We start from the raw sequence: 16,820 nt of genomic DNA, 5'->3' as shown, positions 1-16,820 counted from the left end.
CATAAGCTTATTCATCAAAAACACAATGTTAAACTCATTCAACTGTGAACTAACGCTGCCACTTTCTTTCTTGTTAAGACACATAAGCTTCTTCATCAGAAACACTTTTTTTGATGCATTCTTACATCCCATGCTAAGCATAAAGACTCCCAAATTTCTTTAGCATTGGTTTTGTTCATAATTGTGAAGAATATAGACTCACCAAGATGCAACCTAATAGTTTCCATGGCAAGAGCATCAAGATCTTCCCATTGATCAACACTATATAAAACTTCTCTATGCTCTTTCAATGAAGTTGCAAGTCCTTTGTTGATTAGGACATAAAGCATTCTTTGCTTCCATATGGTGAATTTTATGCCATCAAATTTCTTTATGTGGTAATCTTTCTTAGGAGATCCAACCATATTGATAAGAGCTAACTATAAGAGAGTAATGCCAGAAACTTATGGCAATGTTTTTGCAAAAATCTCAGCAAAATCTCCTCTATTTATTTAGAGATGAAAATCTCAACTAGAAACTTAGCAAAACCCACTACATTGGGAATGAAAAAGAAGTGTGGTAAGCAAACTAGAGGACTCATGTAAAAAATCCAACAGTGTCTCCTCTATAAAGGGATCAAAATCTCAAGTAAAACTGAGCAAAACAATGCATAAACAAACAAAGAGTTCTAACAAGGCATAAATTGTCATATACTTCTCAAAGAAACTGATGAGAGACTACCAACTTAGCGCCAAAGAACCTATACCCATCTACACATGTCCTATGGCAAGGCCACAATTGGGGATCTCTAGCAAGCTAATCAGCCTCACACTGGGTACCCTGCCCCCCAATGCTCAACTTCAAAAAACTTCATGCAATGACCCTCACAAAAGGTTATGCAGACTTGACTAGCCATAGTCTTAGAAATGATCTTCTAGACCGAGTCTCAAAAATGGCATGGACTATCAAAACAAGCCAAAATTGTGGCCACAATGAGGTACAATGACAATATCCATGTAATGGAAATGGCCTATGAACTTTGAGAGTAGCAAAATTAGGAAATTAGATGAAGCACTTTGGTGACATTACTTTGTGAGCATAGCGGGTGAACTTAATTGATGGTAGCAACATAAACATGGTACTTAGTTAACTTGGCATGAATGTTACTTTTGCAAGAAAGAGAGAGTTTAGAGAACATGACAATAGTTGAGGACCGGATTCATATGGAGCCGGTCCCCCCTCCAATAGGCATTTGTATTATAGTTTCTCCCATCAAGAGAGACTTGGTACAATACAATCTTTCTATTCCTTGTGACCTAGGTGATGCAATGAAGATGGAAACCTTCATCAATCACAAACATAACATAAACTTTGTAGAAAGCATTAACTATCTCAAGCCTCAGTCCCAAGGCCTCAAACACCTTCGAAGGTGGAGAGAGCGAGTGGGGAATGAGGATAGGGAAGAGGACAAAGAAACATTCCATAGGAGAAAGAAATAGTTCCTCACTTATCATCACTCTTCTAGGGCTAGCATACTTAATAGCATAGTAATGAAGATGGAGAATATGGCAAGATTAAGCATTGAAGCATGGCTCTTGGTTGCATTCGCATTCCATAGCCAAGAGTGTTGGTGTAGGCTCTCACTTCTCACAAGCTTGGAGAAGGTGGTGGTGTTCCTCAACTTTCACCAAGTGAGAATGAATCCACAAAATGAGTGTGTGTGTGTGTGTGTGTGTGTGTGTGTGTGTGTGTGTGTGTGTGTGTGTGTGTGTGTGTGTGTGTGTGTGTGTGTGTGTATCCCCCAAGCACCCCCCTTGCTTTCTTGGGGTGACTTGTAGCTTTTACACATGTTTCAAACTCATTGGAACCCTCTCTCCCCTAGACAATCACATGCAGCATGAACAAAAGTACATGGGTAGTCTTTGAACAAGTGTCCTCCTTACCCTTAGAGAGAGAGAGCTTGAAAATATCTAGATATTTGTTGGACGGAACTAGAAGCTCATTGGACCCCTCTTTGGCCCAACCAATAGCATTCAATCACACCATGTGGTTAAGCTTAGGAAGAGTCTGACATGTGTCCCATGTGCCTTTTGAGAAAAGGGGTGCCCTTTGGGTGAGTGGAAGGTTAAGTCAAAGATTCCCCTAACTTTGGGACTTTCATGCATAGGAAGCTTCTCAATCACCTTCCTCATTAAGTTTGTAGGGTCTCTTTTTGACTCAAGCACCTTACCCCCCATGCATGGGAAGCTTCTCAAGCACCTTCCTCAGTAAGTATGACAATTACCTCAAGTACCTTAGTCATCAAGCATGACAAGAACCTCAATCACCTTAGTCATCAAGCACGCATCTTAGTCATCAAGCACGACAAGCACCTCAAGCACCTTAGTCATCAAGCACGACAAGCACCTCAAGCTTAGATCAAGTTCCCACCTCAAGCTCAGTCCTAGCTTGCCGAAGGTCAAAGGCTTTTAACACTAACTATTGGAGGTCTTTAATGAAGCTAACCCTAAGGAATTTTAAGCTCCATTAGATGCACGTTTCTCTTTCATAGAATACCTCCTTTTGGACCCGTATTGATATGTAACCATCTCTCCTCTTGGTCCCCTGCTAAGATAAGTCTAGAAGCACTTAATGCACATTGCTCTTTGGTAGACGGTCTCCTTTTGAATCCCTATTGAGATGCAACCATCTCTCCTTTTGGTCCCCTGTTGAGATAGGTCTAGAAGCACATGTATTTATTCTAAATCTTGTTCCCGTTTATTCTCCCACATTAAATGATCAGTTTAATATGAGAAAATCATTTGGGTTAGCTAGATATTAGATTTTATGACATTACCTCTCTCTTGAAATCATAGTCATCCTCTTCTGTGCTTATTAGCAGTAGCCCTTTTTGCCTTTGCTTTGAGATGGATATAACCTCTTTAATCTTTGAAAAAGATTCTTGTGATTCTCAGCTATATTCATTAGCAGTGAAGATCTTTCCATGTACTTTAAGTAGTAAGGGATTTTTGAATCTTCCCTCTTTAACCTCGAAAGGTGCTTTCCCCATAGAAGTATGTACAATGTCATTGTACGTATACTCCATAAGAGGTAGGTACTTCTCTCATTGAGAACGTTGATCCACTTCCATGACATAGGCTTTTAATAGATCAAGAATTATTAAATTAGTTATTTCACTTTGGTCATCCATCTGTGGATGATAGACCGAAAGAGAAATTTAATCTACTTCCTAGATTCTCAAAGAGACCCTTCTAGAAATTGCTAGGATTTTTGTCCGACACTATGAATGTTGGAAATCCATGATACTTGAAAGTTTGAGATCTAAAGAGGGTTTCCATTTGATGTGCCTTAATAGTCTTTTTGACAGGCATAGAGTGTGTTTTCTTGTTAAGCCTGTCGAGACTGAAACAATCCAAGTTGCTTCCCTCGATCTAATTTCAACTTTTGGTATCCACGCATTTTGAAACATACTCTTGTATGTTTACTTTTCATGGTAGACCAACAGAAATACATTTTTACTCCTTGAAGAGTAGATTATGGATTCCCACTTTTCCCCGCATAAGGAGAAGTATGGGATTCATGCATGATTTTTGTATTATACGGGTGAGTAACACATAGTTTATTGCCATTTGGAAGATAACCATCCTTCAAGGTGAATGGTTCTTTTTCCTTCCCTAATGCAAAGGCTATAATTACATACTTAAGTTCTCGATCATGAGCACACTCATCTATCATAAAAGATAGATCATTGTGAGTTGCTATAGACACCACATTTACCCTTGGTCGTTGTGAAAGTGCATCGACCACTTGATTGTTGCTTGCCAGCAACGTGAGCAATATGAAATTTAAATTGCAAAAGAAAATTTTCCCACCTCGTTTGTTTGTTGGAGAGCTTGGTTTGCATCATGAAGTTCTTGAGGCTTTGTGATCCATTCGTAGGATGAACAGAGTCCCCAAGAGATAGTGTTTCCACGTGTTTCCATATTTGTGAAGCCACCATGGTATGGTGTATGACCGCAAATATGGTGCGTGGACTTTGGGAGTTAACATACTCCGCCATATCCTCAGTTAAACCCGCACAAAATTGTTGTTTTTGCTCTCCAAAATCCATCTTTTTGAAGACAGTGGATTTGAGATGCAAGTCCCAAAACTTGTCTACATATTTGTGAATAGATTCGTAGGGAGGGAGCTTCAAGCTTTGCCATTCGGTGAGTACTTTGTCTTTGGCATCAATAGCCAAAAAACTGCTTCATGATGAAAGCTCTTAAAGCTTTCCACGTTCGTGAAGCTTCACCGTTTGCTCGAAGGCTAGACCACCATTGCCTGGCGGACTTTTGAAAATGCATAGCTACATGATGTAGCTTAGAGGACTCTGTGAAGCCCTCATCCCCAAATGCCGCATCAAATTGTTGGATAAAGGCCAAAACTTTGTCTGTAGCACCAAAAGTGCCATCATAGGTAAAGAAAGAGATGTTCTTTTGTCCCTCTTTGAACTTTTTGAGCTTGGACCACCTCTTCCATGCGGCATAGGATTTCCTATGGCCTCTTCTTGTAGGTGGTTCAAGAGCTGCACCATCACTTTCTTCAGAAGATGAAGAGTATGAGGAGGATGGAGAAGAGGGTGACCTCTTTCTCACCTTTTTCTTCCCTTGTTCCTCCTTGTCCGCACCATCACTTTCTTTAGCAGAGGAAGAGGATGAAGAGGATGGAGAAGAGGGTGACCTTTTTCTCACCTTTTTCTTCTCTTGTTTTCTCTCGTCCCTCTTTGAATTATGGTGTAGAGAAGTATGCAATGGTCTTCTCCGTTTAGGGGATGTTGGAGAGCATTTTGCCCGCCGTCTTTGTGGAGCCATCTCCGCCGAGGTGGCAGGAGACTCACTTCTTTCTTGTTCTTTTGGTGGGGGTTCTACAGTTGAAACTTGAGATCTCCTTTGGGAAGCAGATGCATCATCGAGTAGTAGATTTTTGAGCCCTTCATACGGATCCTCTTCTTCTTCCCTTGTCAGAGAGAGTCCTTGTTAGTGCCTGATATGTCAGGGCATTCAGGGTATTCAGGATATTATATTTTGAACTGTAACTAAGACCTTTAACTTTTGAACCTTAGGGATATGTGGACATTAGTACTTATATTTTTGGGTAGTTGTGAATGTGCCTTATGGTATCTGATGGCGTGAGGTAGTTTTGGGATAACTATCGAGGCAGTTCTCTCTCTCTCCTGATCTCGTACTGTTGTTTATGCTCTGTAATTGGGTGATGATGATGAAGATAATCTGATGGCAGTCTCTTTTCCTCTTCCTTATGGTGTTCTTTGCTTATTTACTTTGCAGTATTGTGTATGAATACTCAGTTTATTGTTCCTGATTTCTATAAACTGCATGTTTCCTGCATTGAATACCTATTAGGGCTGTGTGCCCCTAACATTTGGCGATCCTGCTGTGCGTGTCCTAATCGACATGGGAGCGAATTACAGTAATCTCAAAGCAAAACGATGAGTCGGTTATGATGCCAAGTTTCTTTCTCGTGCTCTAACCGCCACTTTCTCTCTGAAGTGGTTCTTGCAAATGGTTTGAATTCAGCCTGAAGCATATGGCACTCAAGAATTCAAGAGGTTCTTGACATGTTAGTCGACCTCAACCACCTGTAGGAATTCTTGAATTGTGTAACCCCGCAGGAAGTGTCTGAGGAACATACATCAAAGTTATTGGAGGATTTCTTCCCGAATCTGCCAGGGGAAATCAAAATTACAATTTTTGACAAGTTGCAAGTGTTTATAGGGGTTCTTGATAGTTTCTGTGCAGTTTCTGTGCAGGCAGTTTCTGTGCAATCTGCAGTTTGCATTTTGCAGTTTACAGTTCAACTGTTTACATATTGCAGATTATAGCATTCCAGTTTACACAATGCAGTTTCAATTTTTCAGTTTGCAGAATGCAGTTTCAGTCTTTCAGTTTACAGACTACAGTTTCAGGTATTTCAGTTTGCAATGCAGTTTAAGCAGTTTCAGGGTTTAAAGAGGTACAAATGCTCTCTATTCTTTTGATGTGTGATTAATGGCAAAGAAGAAGAAGAAAAAGTGTTCAATATGTCAGAAGTATGAGCACCACACAAAGGAATACCCTTACATGTGTAAGCCTTGTCAAAAGGAAGATGTATGTGTCAAATACTGTATGCATAAACTGTGCAAGAAGTTGTATCGAATTGTCAGATCTTTTCGCGATGCATTAGATCATGAGGAACTATGTGATGCACAAGAGGATTTGGATTATTTTTCTAATCTTCTTAACAAGGCGGAAGATTGGCATGAAGGTCGTGAAGGAAAAAGAAGAAAGTCGTGCTCTAGTATGCGCAGGATACAGGTGTTACAAGAAGCAGTTGAAGGCTTGATAGAGAAGTATGAAGATCAGTTTCAGGAGGAAGACGAAAGTGATGATGAGTGGGGAGTTACAACACCAATGTTCCCCTTGGTTGGGAACAATCAGGTACAATCATGTTTAACTTCTCCAAATGCACTTGTTGCAAGTCCCACATCAATGAAAGAAGTTCAAGCACAAATCCAACCTAAAGAAGTTAAGAAGGTGATGTTGGAAAGGGCAGAAGAAAAGGAGCATCCTGAGAGCCAAAGAAGCCAAAAGGAGCACTTAGTATCCCAGAACCACACTCCAAATAAACTCAAGGGTTTGCACTCTCCTGATCTCGTACAACTGTTTATGCTCTGTAATTGGGTGATGATGATGAAGATAATCTGATGGCAGTCTCTTTTCCTCTTCCTTATGGTGTTCTTTGCTTATTTACTTTGCAGTATTGTGTATGAATACTCAGTTTACTGTTCCTGATTTACCTGTTAGGGCTATGTGCCCCTAACAGTCCTCTTTTGGAAGTATCACTAGGAGGCTTCCTAGGTACTCTCTCTTCTTGATAGGGAGTTTGTAGAAAACCATGGGTGCACAATTTCCGGTGCACTTCACCGGCTTATTGAAGCCTAGAAACAAGAAAGTTTACAAGCATAGGAGCATCACTAGTTTCTCTTTCATTAGCAAAATCAAAGCTATCAACATTTATTTCAATCGTTTTTCCTTTGTCATCAATACTAGCAAATTTTAGGTGTAAACTTTTACTTGTACTTTGGCATTTCAAGCCCTAGTTGCTACTCCTCTTTACCTTCAAAGATAAGCACTCAAGCATTTATACCCATGGCTCGAATATTATTAATTGCAAGGAATAGGAGTATTCAAAAGAGCCAAGATAGCACCGGTTCCTATCAAGCTTCTAATAGCTCAATAATGGTTAAGCCAAAAGCAAGCCACGTAGGACTCCATTATTAAGACCATAGCTCTCGACGGTGTTCCCGTTAGCTGCATAAAGCAGGCATGCTTCAAGGATGAAAAATCCCTATTCTACTAACTCTTTTGCAATTAATAACACCAACCACTTGTAGCAAGCTTGAGGACCTCTCTTCTTGAGCAAGAAAAGAGAAACCAATAGCTCTGATACCAATGTAGCATTTAATGCACTAGTAACTTGTGTGTAGCAAAAATTGATAACATAGTGAGCATTTCATTAAGAACAAGTTCCTAATGAGCATAGAGAGAGTCCTTAATTGAGAAAGCAACATAGCAATTTACACCTAGATAATTTGGCATTGACAATACTTGAAAAGAGAAAGAAGAAGAGCAATTGACAACAGTTGAGGACCAGATTTACATGGAGTCGACAGTCCCCCCTCCAAAAGGCTTTCTATTATAGGTTTCCCCCATCAAGGGAGACATTTGACAATACAATACTTTGTGTTCCTTCAATAACTTGCTGGTGCAATGAAGATGGAAGCTTCAAGCACCAAGCTTACACTTGAAAAACACAACATCAATTCCCTTACGGTCTCAAACCCAAGACCTCACACACCTTTGAAGATGGTGAGAGCTAGTGGGGTATGAGAGTAGATCTAGAGGAAGAAGAAGTATTTTTATGAGAAATAAGTATTTCTCCTCACATAATCACTCTTAATAGCTTAGCATAGCTTAGTAATTAGCATGGTAGAGGAGATGAGCATGCATTGGAGCTTGGCTCTTGGTTGCATTTGCATCACAAAGCCAAGAGTTGTTGGTATAGGCCTCCCTTCTCACAATCTTGGAGTAGGTGATGAGCTTTCCATTAAAGCTTGAGAAGGAGATCATCTTCTTTACTTCACACATGAGTTTGTGTGTGTGTGTGTGTGTGTGTGTGTGTGTGTGTGTGTGTGTGTGTGTGTGTGTCATAATGCCTTTGCAAAATCAGCCCCCTCTCTCTCTTGGTCGACCCCTCTTGCTATTTCCTCTTGCTGGCCCCTCATTGGCTCATGTCAAAGCTTAGCCAATGGAAAATTAGAGGTCAAATGGACAGCCTTGTGACAAGTATCCCTCTTTCCCCTTTAGTGAGAGCTTTAGGTAATTAAATGATTCAATTAAACTCTCATTGGACCTCTTAGTCTTTTGGCCAATAGGATTCAGGCAAGCCATTGGGTTGTCGAATGCTCATTGGACCCCTTAGTAGACTTTCCAATAGTCTTCTAGGGAGTTTAATTTTTATTGGTTCTTTTATCAAGTATTTTTTAATTAATTAGACTAAATTTACTCTAGCCTAATCCTCATTGGTCCACCTCTATGGGTATCCAATAGGATTTGAAGGGAGGTTGGGGGCAACTGGCCTAGGAGCTTGCCATGTGTCCAGTATTCCCTTTGTGTAAAGGGGAAGCCTTGGAGTGTGTGTGTGTGTGTGTGTGTGTGTGTGTGTGTGTGTGTGTGTGTGTGTGTGATTCTCATCATCTCCTACTCTCATGGCTCGCCTCCTCCTTGATAGGGATGTGGAAGACTTTTTAGTCTTCCCATGACCATCCAATTTTCCCCTATATTGGCCTTTGGACAATACAATAATTTATTAGGAACTTTAGCCTATGGAAGTCTTAATGGGGTTTAACCTTAGGCCTTTTAGACCCCATTGAAGTACATTTCTCTTTTGCAGACTGTCCCCCTTTGGATCCCTATTTTCGCTCCTTTGGATCCCTGCACAGACTGGTCTGGCAGCCTTACCAATATTCTAGCTTTTACTCCCCTGGTACTTTCCCATATTAAATGATCAGTTTAACATGAGAACATCATCTGGGAGAATTAGATATTAGTTTTTATGACAGTACTTACTTAACTTGGCATAAACAATACTTTTGCAAGAGAGACAATATTAGAGAACATGACAATAGTTAAGGACTAGATTTACTTGGAGCTGGTCCCCCCTCCAAAAAGCGTTTGTATTATAGATTCTCCCATCAAGAGAGACTTGATACAATATAATCTTTGTGTTCCTTGTGACCTTGGTGATGCTATGAAGACGGAAAGCTTCATGCATCACGAGCATAACATAAACTTTGCAAAAAGCATTAACTATCCCAAGCCTCAGTCCCAAGGCCTCAAACACCCAGGAAGGTGGAGAGAGCTAGCGGGGAATGAGGGTAGGGAAGAGGAAGAAGAATCATTCATAGGAGAAAGAAATAGTTTCTCACTTATCATCACTCTTCTTGCTCATCACTCTTCTTGCTTGCATAGCATAATAGCATAGTAATGAAGATGAAGAAGATGGCAAGCTTAAGCATTGAAGCATAGCTCTTGATTGGATTTGCATTCCATAGCCAAGATTGTTGGTGTAGGCTGATGGAGATCTTGCACTTTGCACTCCACACAATGAGAGAATGTGTGTGTGTGTGTGTAGGAGAGTATACCTCCTCTCAAGCTTGGTCCACTCTCTCTCTCTCTCTCTCTCTCTCTCTCTCTCTCTCTCGTATTATTTAATTATATCATTTGGACATGTGTCCACTTTTTTCTCTTTGAGAGAAAAAAATTAATTATTTATTTTTATGCATCTAAATTCTCATTGGCCCCTTTTAAAGCCTATCCAATAGGATTCAAACACATCATGAGGGCAAGATTTTGACATGTGTCTTTTATGTTTTTTAAGTCATTTGGTTTGAATCGAACACTTCAAGCACTTAGTCAATTAAGCATGGAAACCGTTTATGCCTCTTGAGAGTTTATCTTTGAATTGAACACTTCAAGAACCTTAGTCATTTAAGCATGAGAATCACCTCAAGCTTGGGCAAGGTTCCCATAAACACTTTAAGAATTTTAGTAGCAAGCCGACAAGCGTCTCATGCTTGGGTAAGATTCCCACCTCAAGGTCAGCCCTAACTTGCCTAAGGTCAAAGGATTTTTTAACACTAACTTTTGGAGGTCTTTAATGAAGCTAACCCTAAGGTATTTTAAGCTCCATTAGATGCACGTTGCTCTTTGATAGACTACCTCCTTTTGGACCCCTATTGAGATGTAACCATCTCTCCTCTTGGTCCCTTGCTGAGGTAAACGTAGAAGCACTTATTGCACATTACTCTTTGGTAGACCGTCTCCTTTTGAACCCCTATTGAAATGCAACCATTTCTCTTTTTGGTCCCCTGTTGAGATAGATTTAGAAACACATATCTATATCTTAACTCTTGTTCCCCTTTTATCTTCCCATATTAAATGATCAATTTAATATGAGAAAATCATTTGGTAAAGTTAGATATTATATTTTATGACATGTGTGTAATGAGAATTTTGATCCTCATTGTTGCAGGTCGGACTAAAATTGAAGTTGCAATGTTGCCACGCAAGGTGGTACCTTGGGGGATCCACTATTATGAACCCCTCTATATAGCATGCATTCGTAGGGTACTTAAAAATCCCTCTATTAAAACGAATAGATTGACCCCTTTTTTTAATGAATTAATTGGTTTTTTTCCAAAATGAATTTAGAAGAGCCCTCTTGTTAATATATCTCGATTGAATCGCTTAAATTTTCAAAAATGAAAGACTCCTCTTGTTGATATTACCATGATTATACAATGGACCCCAAGGTGGTACACATCAACGTACAAATTATACACGAGAAGCTTGTGCTCTTGCTTGTGATTCTTTGAAGACAGTGGTGCATTCCCTAGTCAACCAAAAAAAAAAAGGCCAAAGCCAAGCATCTTGGTGCATTGGACGGAGATGCAATATGCTACGACCACATTAGCAGCGGGCAAAGGGAACGTCTAAAATGCATCTACTAGAAGCTTGACAATTGATTATAGACTCACTCCCTTCTTTTATTAGTAAGGCAACAAATTTCTACTTTTCAAGGGTAATTGTACCAATCTAAGTGCACCTCATTAAAAGAAAAGGTAATCTTAGGGGGGATTTTGTTTTTCAATGCAAATTTAATATATAAAGATATGTTTAGATTTGTCTTTTCAAGGGGCTTTTTCCATAACCAATATTGACATTTTGAAGAAAATTGTGCAGGTTGTTTCAAATTTTTGAAAACTAATGCTAAAGGGGCACTTTTGTTCCAAAAGAAGGTAAAAAAAGGTTTGGGCTCTCAACTAATCCCCTCTTAAGGATTTTGCAATTTTATTGGAACAAGGAGTGCATAATGATGGGCCACACACTCCTGGCCGTTGATGCAAGCCACCTTATTGGCCCATCTACCCTATCGGTGACAAATCTCTCTCTCTCTCTCTCTCTCTCTCTCTCTCTCTCTCTCTCTCATAGACAAAGAAGCTGAACCTTTGACAAGCTATAAGCATGACTCCAATCCAAGGCTATATGATTCTACCAATATGGATGAGAGCATCATATTTTTTTTGTTAGAGAACAACGCTGAGAAGAGTATTTTTGTTACTGGTCTGACTCTATCCTAACAACACCATGATCTTGTAATTAGTCTAAGTTCTCAAAGCTTCTTTGAGCTCAAATTTAAGAAGTCTTGCACCTGGAACTTTTGAAAATGTGCACCGCTATATAAGCCATAATTGGAACACAGTGATGATTTATTGAAATTAACCTGCACTTTCATTTTCATGGAAGGTGGTCATGATGACCAGATTTTGTCACTAGTCCAATGAATCAAAGCAATCTTACCGACCTCATCAATACTCTTGAAAAAGTGGCCAACTAGATCCAGACAGCTTTACATTGGTGGACATGAACATCCAAAGCTCTTCATCTCTACACTTCATGACATGGACGTATTGCACCTGACTTAGGCATATTCTTGAGCCAGTACCATTGTGCACAGGCGCAACCTGTTCATCTTTGTCATACTCATTCAAGGGACAAATGCATGTTGGATTTTGACATTGAGAGCCGCACTGAGTAAGATGGCTCAACTCATTCCTGAACTCTTGTAACCTACATCTCTTGATAGCATGCCGACTCAACATGGTTTTCAAAACCACACAAGTGCACGCACTTGTTTGCTACTGGTGGACAAGATTGTCTGTTGCTGGCCCTACGGTTTTCTCTGTAGAGAGGTGGTGGGATGGTGGACAGAACTTGATAGATTCCTCCTTAGCTTATGGAGGCCCCAAATTGCTAGTTTTGTTGTGTACCTTAGCGATCTTGTGTGTACCATGGACTTGAGACGGGGTGCTAGTTTGGAAGTCATCTCCTGGGTTAGATCTAGTAAGAGGGCTTTCTTTTGGTTGTGCCCAGGCTTGTGAGGCTTTACTAGGTCCTAGTCATGATGGGGATCTCCCAGTTTTTGTCTAGCATGAGAACTAGTATCCTTTTCTGAGGGTGTCTTATTTTCTGCCTTTTGACCTTTTAGAGCCCCACGATTCGAGTGGGTCGAGCATTATGGCAGGGCCCCTACTTGCAGGGCCAGAGACATTAAGATGTATGATGATTCTCTTATTTCTCGAACTCAACTCTTATGGTACATCTGACATGGAGTCCAAAAAAGTGAGTACTTGATTGTCCTAAGAGCACTGAAGCACATTCAACATCTGTACCGTTGTGAGCAGGACAATTTGGTAAGTTCCAGCATTTATTACTCCAAATATGAAGTCTGCGCCCCCGCTACACAAAACATGTCACCAGACGGTAGACCACAAAATAATATAATAAACAAGACAAAGTAGAGACCCTTCCAACATGCAGTTGCACAAGTACAGGCTTTCGAAAGTAAGACAATTCCTTTTGATCATGCACTAAATTCACGACCACCAGATTGCAAATAAGTACCGCAGCACAATGTACATGATGAGAGAGAGAGAGAGAGAGAGAGAGAGAGAGGACAAAGAAGAAGAAAAACAGAAGAGAAGTTTTAACTCATAGGGACAATTCCAAGAGACCTCAAACCACAACTGTGAACACTTTTCCCTAAATCAACAGTCACTATCAGAGAAAGCAAGAGCAATAGCCTCCCTACAGGTTCAACACAGAGAAAGTAACAAACAAAATCCAAAAGCTGAGCACGGAAACATTCATAACTTTCGAGCTCGCAGAGTCGTCCCATTTCTGTTGTTTGTCTAATTTAAAGCAGAATTCATCTGGTCCACTCTCGGTATTTGATTCAAAGAGACAAGTTGTTCGACACAATAAGACATCTGTAATAGAGCAGCCGCGCCAACTACCAGTGCCAACTAGATATCAGCGGCGAACTTTTGCTGATAATCCCAGATATATTTATTCCAGAGACCTACAACACCACCATATAATAACAAACAGCCCTCAGTACACAACATATGCAGATAAGCACTTAGGTGCCAACAGATGACATTCAGTGTCAACCCACATTAAGAGGTCCCTGGTACCTGTATGTATGCTTACAATGACATAAGATAATGTATATAAAATCAAACCACGCTTCTCCTAACGCAAAAGAAGAAAACTAAACTGACGCACTGATGAGACAAACATGAAAAATACTTAACGACGAGAAAATGCCTGTAATTCCATATATTTCTATGAACCATCTAGACTCCCATGCCACAACTTTCCATTGGCAAGAGAACAAAACCACAACCTTCTACATGTTTTGAAAGGGTTCGTATGAAGCACATAATGTACAAAAATTTTCAAGGAACCCCTACACTCTAGGGGAGATCCAAGTCCAAAAGCATCCAGAACAGACTAACCAAACAGACATTCCCACCCCTCACAAGCTGTAAGAATACACCATAGATTTGGCCTGTGATTGCTAAGGATGCGGAAAATTTACATGAATTTGCCGTCACTAACAGCAAAAACAGGGTTGCAATAAGTTTAATAAGAAAATCAAACAACAACATGAGCAGGGATGAAACCACATGTGCGGCATCAGCAGAGAATGCAATACATTAGACCAATACAGCCATAAAAGCCTGTGCTTGTTACTTGATGGTGATGTACCTGTTTGTTCCATGCTTTGCCCAGTAGTTTTTCAAATCAATTGGTTGAGATAGGTCCACACCCTCCTGAGTAAGCCTCTTCACCAATTTTTGAAATGCGCCCGCACTCATCTTGCGCCCAGGCAACCTATATCCTCTTTTCAAGGGATTCATAGGCAATGGGTGCACGGATAATGTATTAGTACAACAAGCTGACTGCCAACCCCCGTTTCCCCATCTATAGCAAGGCTGACTGGAGCCAGTGCAAGAGCAATATGGTATGGGTGTTGTCACCGTAAAATTCAAGTCTTTTTGATCTTGCACAAAATGGTGCATATCATCCTTCTGTGGAGGTTGCTGATCCGATTCTTGACCAAGGTAAGGGACCACAGGTAATATGAGAGGAACACTGCCTTCTTGTGTGCGATTACTGTTATCACCACGCTTCTTTTTTGGCTCCGGCTTAAAACCATCAGGGCTGGCTGCTGCAGGTGTCTTTCTCTCCCTTTTTGCCTTTGTGCCATCTCTCTTTCGCGACTTACCAGCAGGTTGCTGTGGTTGCTGTACAGGCTGCATTTTTTCTGAGTTGTTTGTGATAAAACTTAACATTGCAGGATCACCATTGAAAGAATGTGGCTCCTCCACCATGAAGGGACCACTGGGAAGGCTCATTTGGAGTAAGGTTGAATCTCTCCCCTTCAAGTCTGGCTGCCGCTTGAATTGATTCCAACCAAGCGTCCTATGTCCCCTTGCATTTTCAAGAGCTGCCATGGCACTATCCCGTTCCATCATTGCGTTATCTCTCTCAGCAAAAGCAATGTCCCTTTGAAGGAAGGCTGAGTCTCTTTCATTAAAGGCAGCCTTCTTTTCAGCCAGAACATTGTCCCGTTCTACCACAGCAGCATCCCGCTCAGCAATAACCTGCATCAACTTGATTCTTGCATACTCCTTCAGTGCCAAATGTTCTGCCTGATCTGGGGCCATTATACATCGCATTGCCATTCTCCCGTCACTATCCATTGTGTGATAGCATGCACTCCTTGAACCAACTAGTCGATCGCAATGTATCTACAAGCAAAAAGAAGGCTTTACAACAAAATTTTCCAAATCCCAGAATGAACTTTCAAGTAACCTCTGACCATACATTTGATCCTCACATTCTCGCAAGAGAGATACACATAGCACATTTCCCATCATAACCGTAGACACTCGTTCTATGTCTCACAGAAAATTGCAGCTTCATACATAAAAAAAACTTCATGATATTGAGCCTTTCTGCTACCTATAAAGAAAGAGACCTAAAAAGACAAAACCCGGAAGCTCCCATTGTTCCCGCTTTGACAGGAAAGCCGTCAACAACAAACTCTTAAGTAATCAAGGAATTGGGCAGAACGATTCTGAGACAGTACGCTATATGTACAAACGCTCGGAGCGAGCTCGATTGAAGAGCTTACCCGAAGGTGAGGAAGAAGTGAGCTTCTCTGCGTTTGCTTCTTCTTCAAGGAGGTGAGGGCATGGTCTTCTCAGAGGAGAACGCCATTGTTTCTTCGTACGCAGGTTAGAGAGAGGAAGCTTAGGTCAGACTTGAAAGCAAAAACAAGCAAAAGGGAAAAATGTGGGTTGCTAAAGGCCAAAATGTGAAGAAAATTTAAAAGGCACCTATTACTAAAACTCGGTACACGGACAAAAACACACTACCCTTTGTTATCAACTTATCAGCACTGCCACGATTTATAGCTCTTTTTTTTGGCTTCCCAAAGGGCCAAGGGCAGGGTCATTAGAAAAAAGACCTTCGCATACCATAGCTAGCTAGGTAGGGAGGGGTGGATTCGCGGGATTTCTACTTGCAATGAAATTCAAAATGCATACATTTCGAGTTGGATGTCTTTTCTCGACCATATCAATTTGCCATTGGGCATTTTCTTATCAAGTTGAAGTGTGGTGACTCTCTCTCTCTCTCTCTCTCTCTCTCTCTCTCTCTCTCTCTCTCTCTCTCTCTCTCTCTCGTTAAATTTGTGACCTAGAGTGATAGGTTTGCTCTTGCGCCTTTGCGCGAAGCTTTCCTTTTATGTGTGTTGTTCGATAACCCGTGCATAAGTCCTTGCAATATGAGCTATTTGGCTAGTGTGATAAAGCTCTTTTCATGGGGGATAAGCTCAAGCATAAGGCCTAGCTTAGGTCTTGTGTGTAGCACAAGCTCTAGCCTATATCCTTTCCATATGGACCTTACTAAGAAAGAGGAGAGAGAGGGAAATATTGAGCTACCTCTCTATCACATGTCACTGTGCAAATGACAATCCTTTACCCTAGCCATCCATGTTGGCAAAGGTAGTCGTGCGAGAGAGGCTTTAGGTGATAGTTTGAGTGCTCAATGAAGGCATTATATTGTGCCTATTTGCAAGTTCATATGCATCCTCGAGGTTGCTTAAGTTGGATTATGGTTGTGAATAGCTAGCTCTATGTGGATCCCTCAAAATTGATGCCGTATTTGCAGTGATCGATGTATCTATGATCTATGGTTTTGTATTTTTGAAAATTTAAGTAATTTAACATATACACAATAACAAGAGGGATTTTCTAAATCCATTTTGGAAAAAAACATATCAATTCATGAAAAAAGAGGGGTCAACGTATTCATATCCACATTTTA

The 16,820-nt window shown here is 40.7% G+C and overlaps 1 protein-coding gene across 2 annotated transcripts; it reads right to left on the bottom strand.

The window, feature by feature from the left end:
* Positions 1–13,105: 13,105 nt before the first annotated feature.
* LOC147430822 (uncharacterized) lies at positions 13,106–15,790 on the bottom strand. 2 transcript variants are annotated; one of them, XM_086493372.1, is made up of 3 exons: positions 15,625–15,790; positions 14,193–15,238; positions 13,106–13,500 (listed from the first exon to the last, which is right to left on the bottom strand). In XM_086493372.1, the coding sequence occupies exons 2-3, from the start codon at positions 15,188–15,190 to the stop codon at positions 13,488–13,490; spliced, it is 1,011 nt and encodes a 336-aa protein (XP_086349498.1). In that variant the 5' UTR covers positions 15,191–15,238; positions 15,625–15,790; the 3' UTR covers positions 13,106–13,487. The 2 variants fall into 2 exon arrangements, with proteins under 2 accessions (XP_086349498.1, XP_086349497.1); XM_086493371.1 differs by lacking the exon at positions 13,106–13,500 and having other exon boundaries at positions 13,746–15,238.
* Positions 15,791–16,820: the final 1,030 nt, after the last annotated feature.

This window comes from Adiantum capillus-veneris, chromosome 21 (genome assembly GCF_014529385.1).
Source record: "Adiantum capillus-veneris isolate H3 chromosome 21, ASM1452938v2, whole genome shotgun sequence".
Classification (NCBI taxonomy): domain Eukaryota; kingdom Viridiplantae; phylum Streptophyta; class Polypodiopsida; order Polypodiales; family Pteridaceae; genus Adiantum; species Adiantum capillus-veneris.
The sequence above is the reverse complement of the archived record's forward strand: the minus strand, read 5'-3'. Positions and strand labels throughout refer to the sequence as shown.

Excerpts from the sequence above, each read along its gene's own strand:
- LOC147430822 (XM_086493371.1), bottom strand. The coding sequence starts at position 15,190 with ATGGATAGTGACGGGAGAATGGCAATGCGATGTATAATGGCCCCAGAT.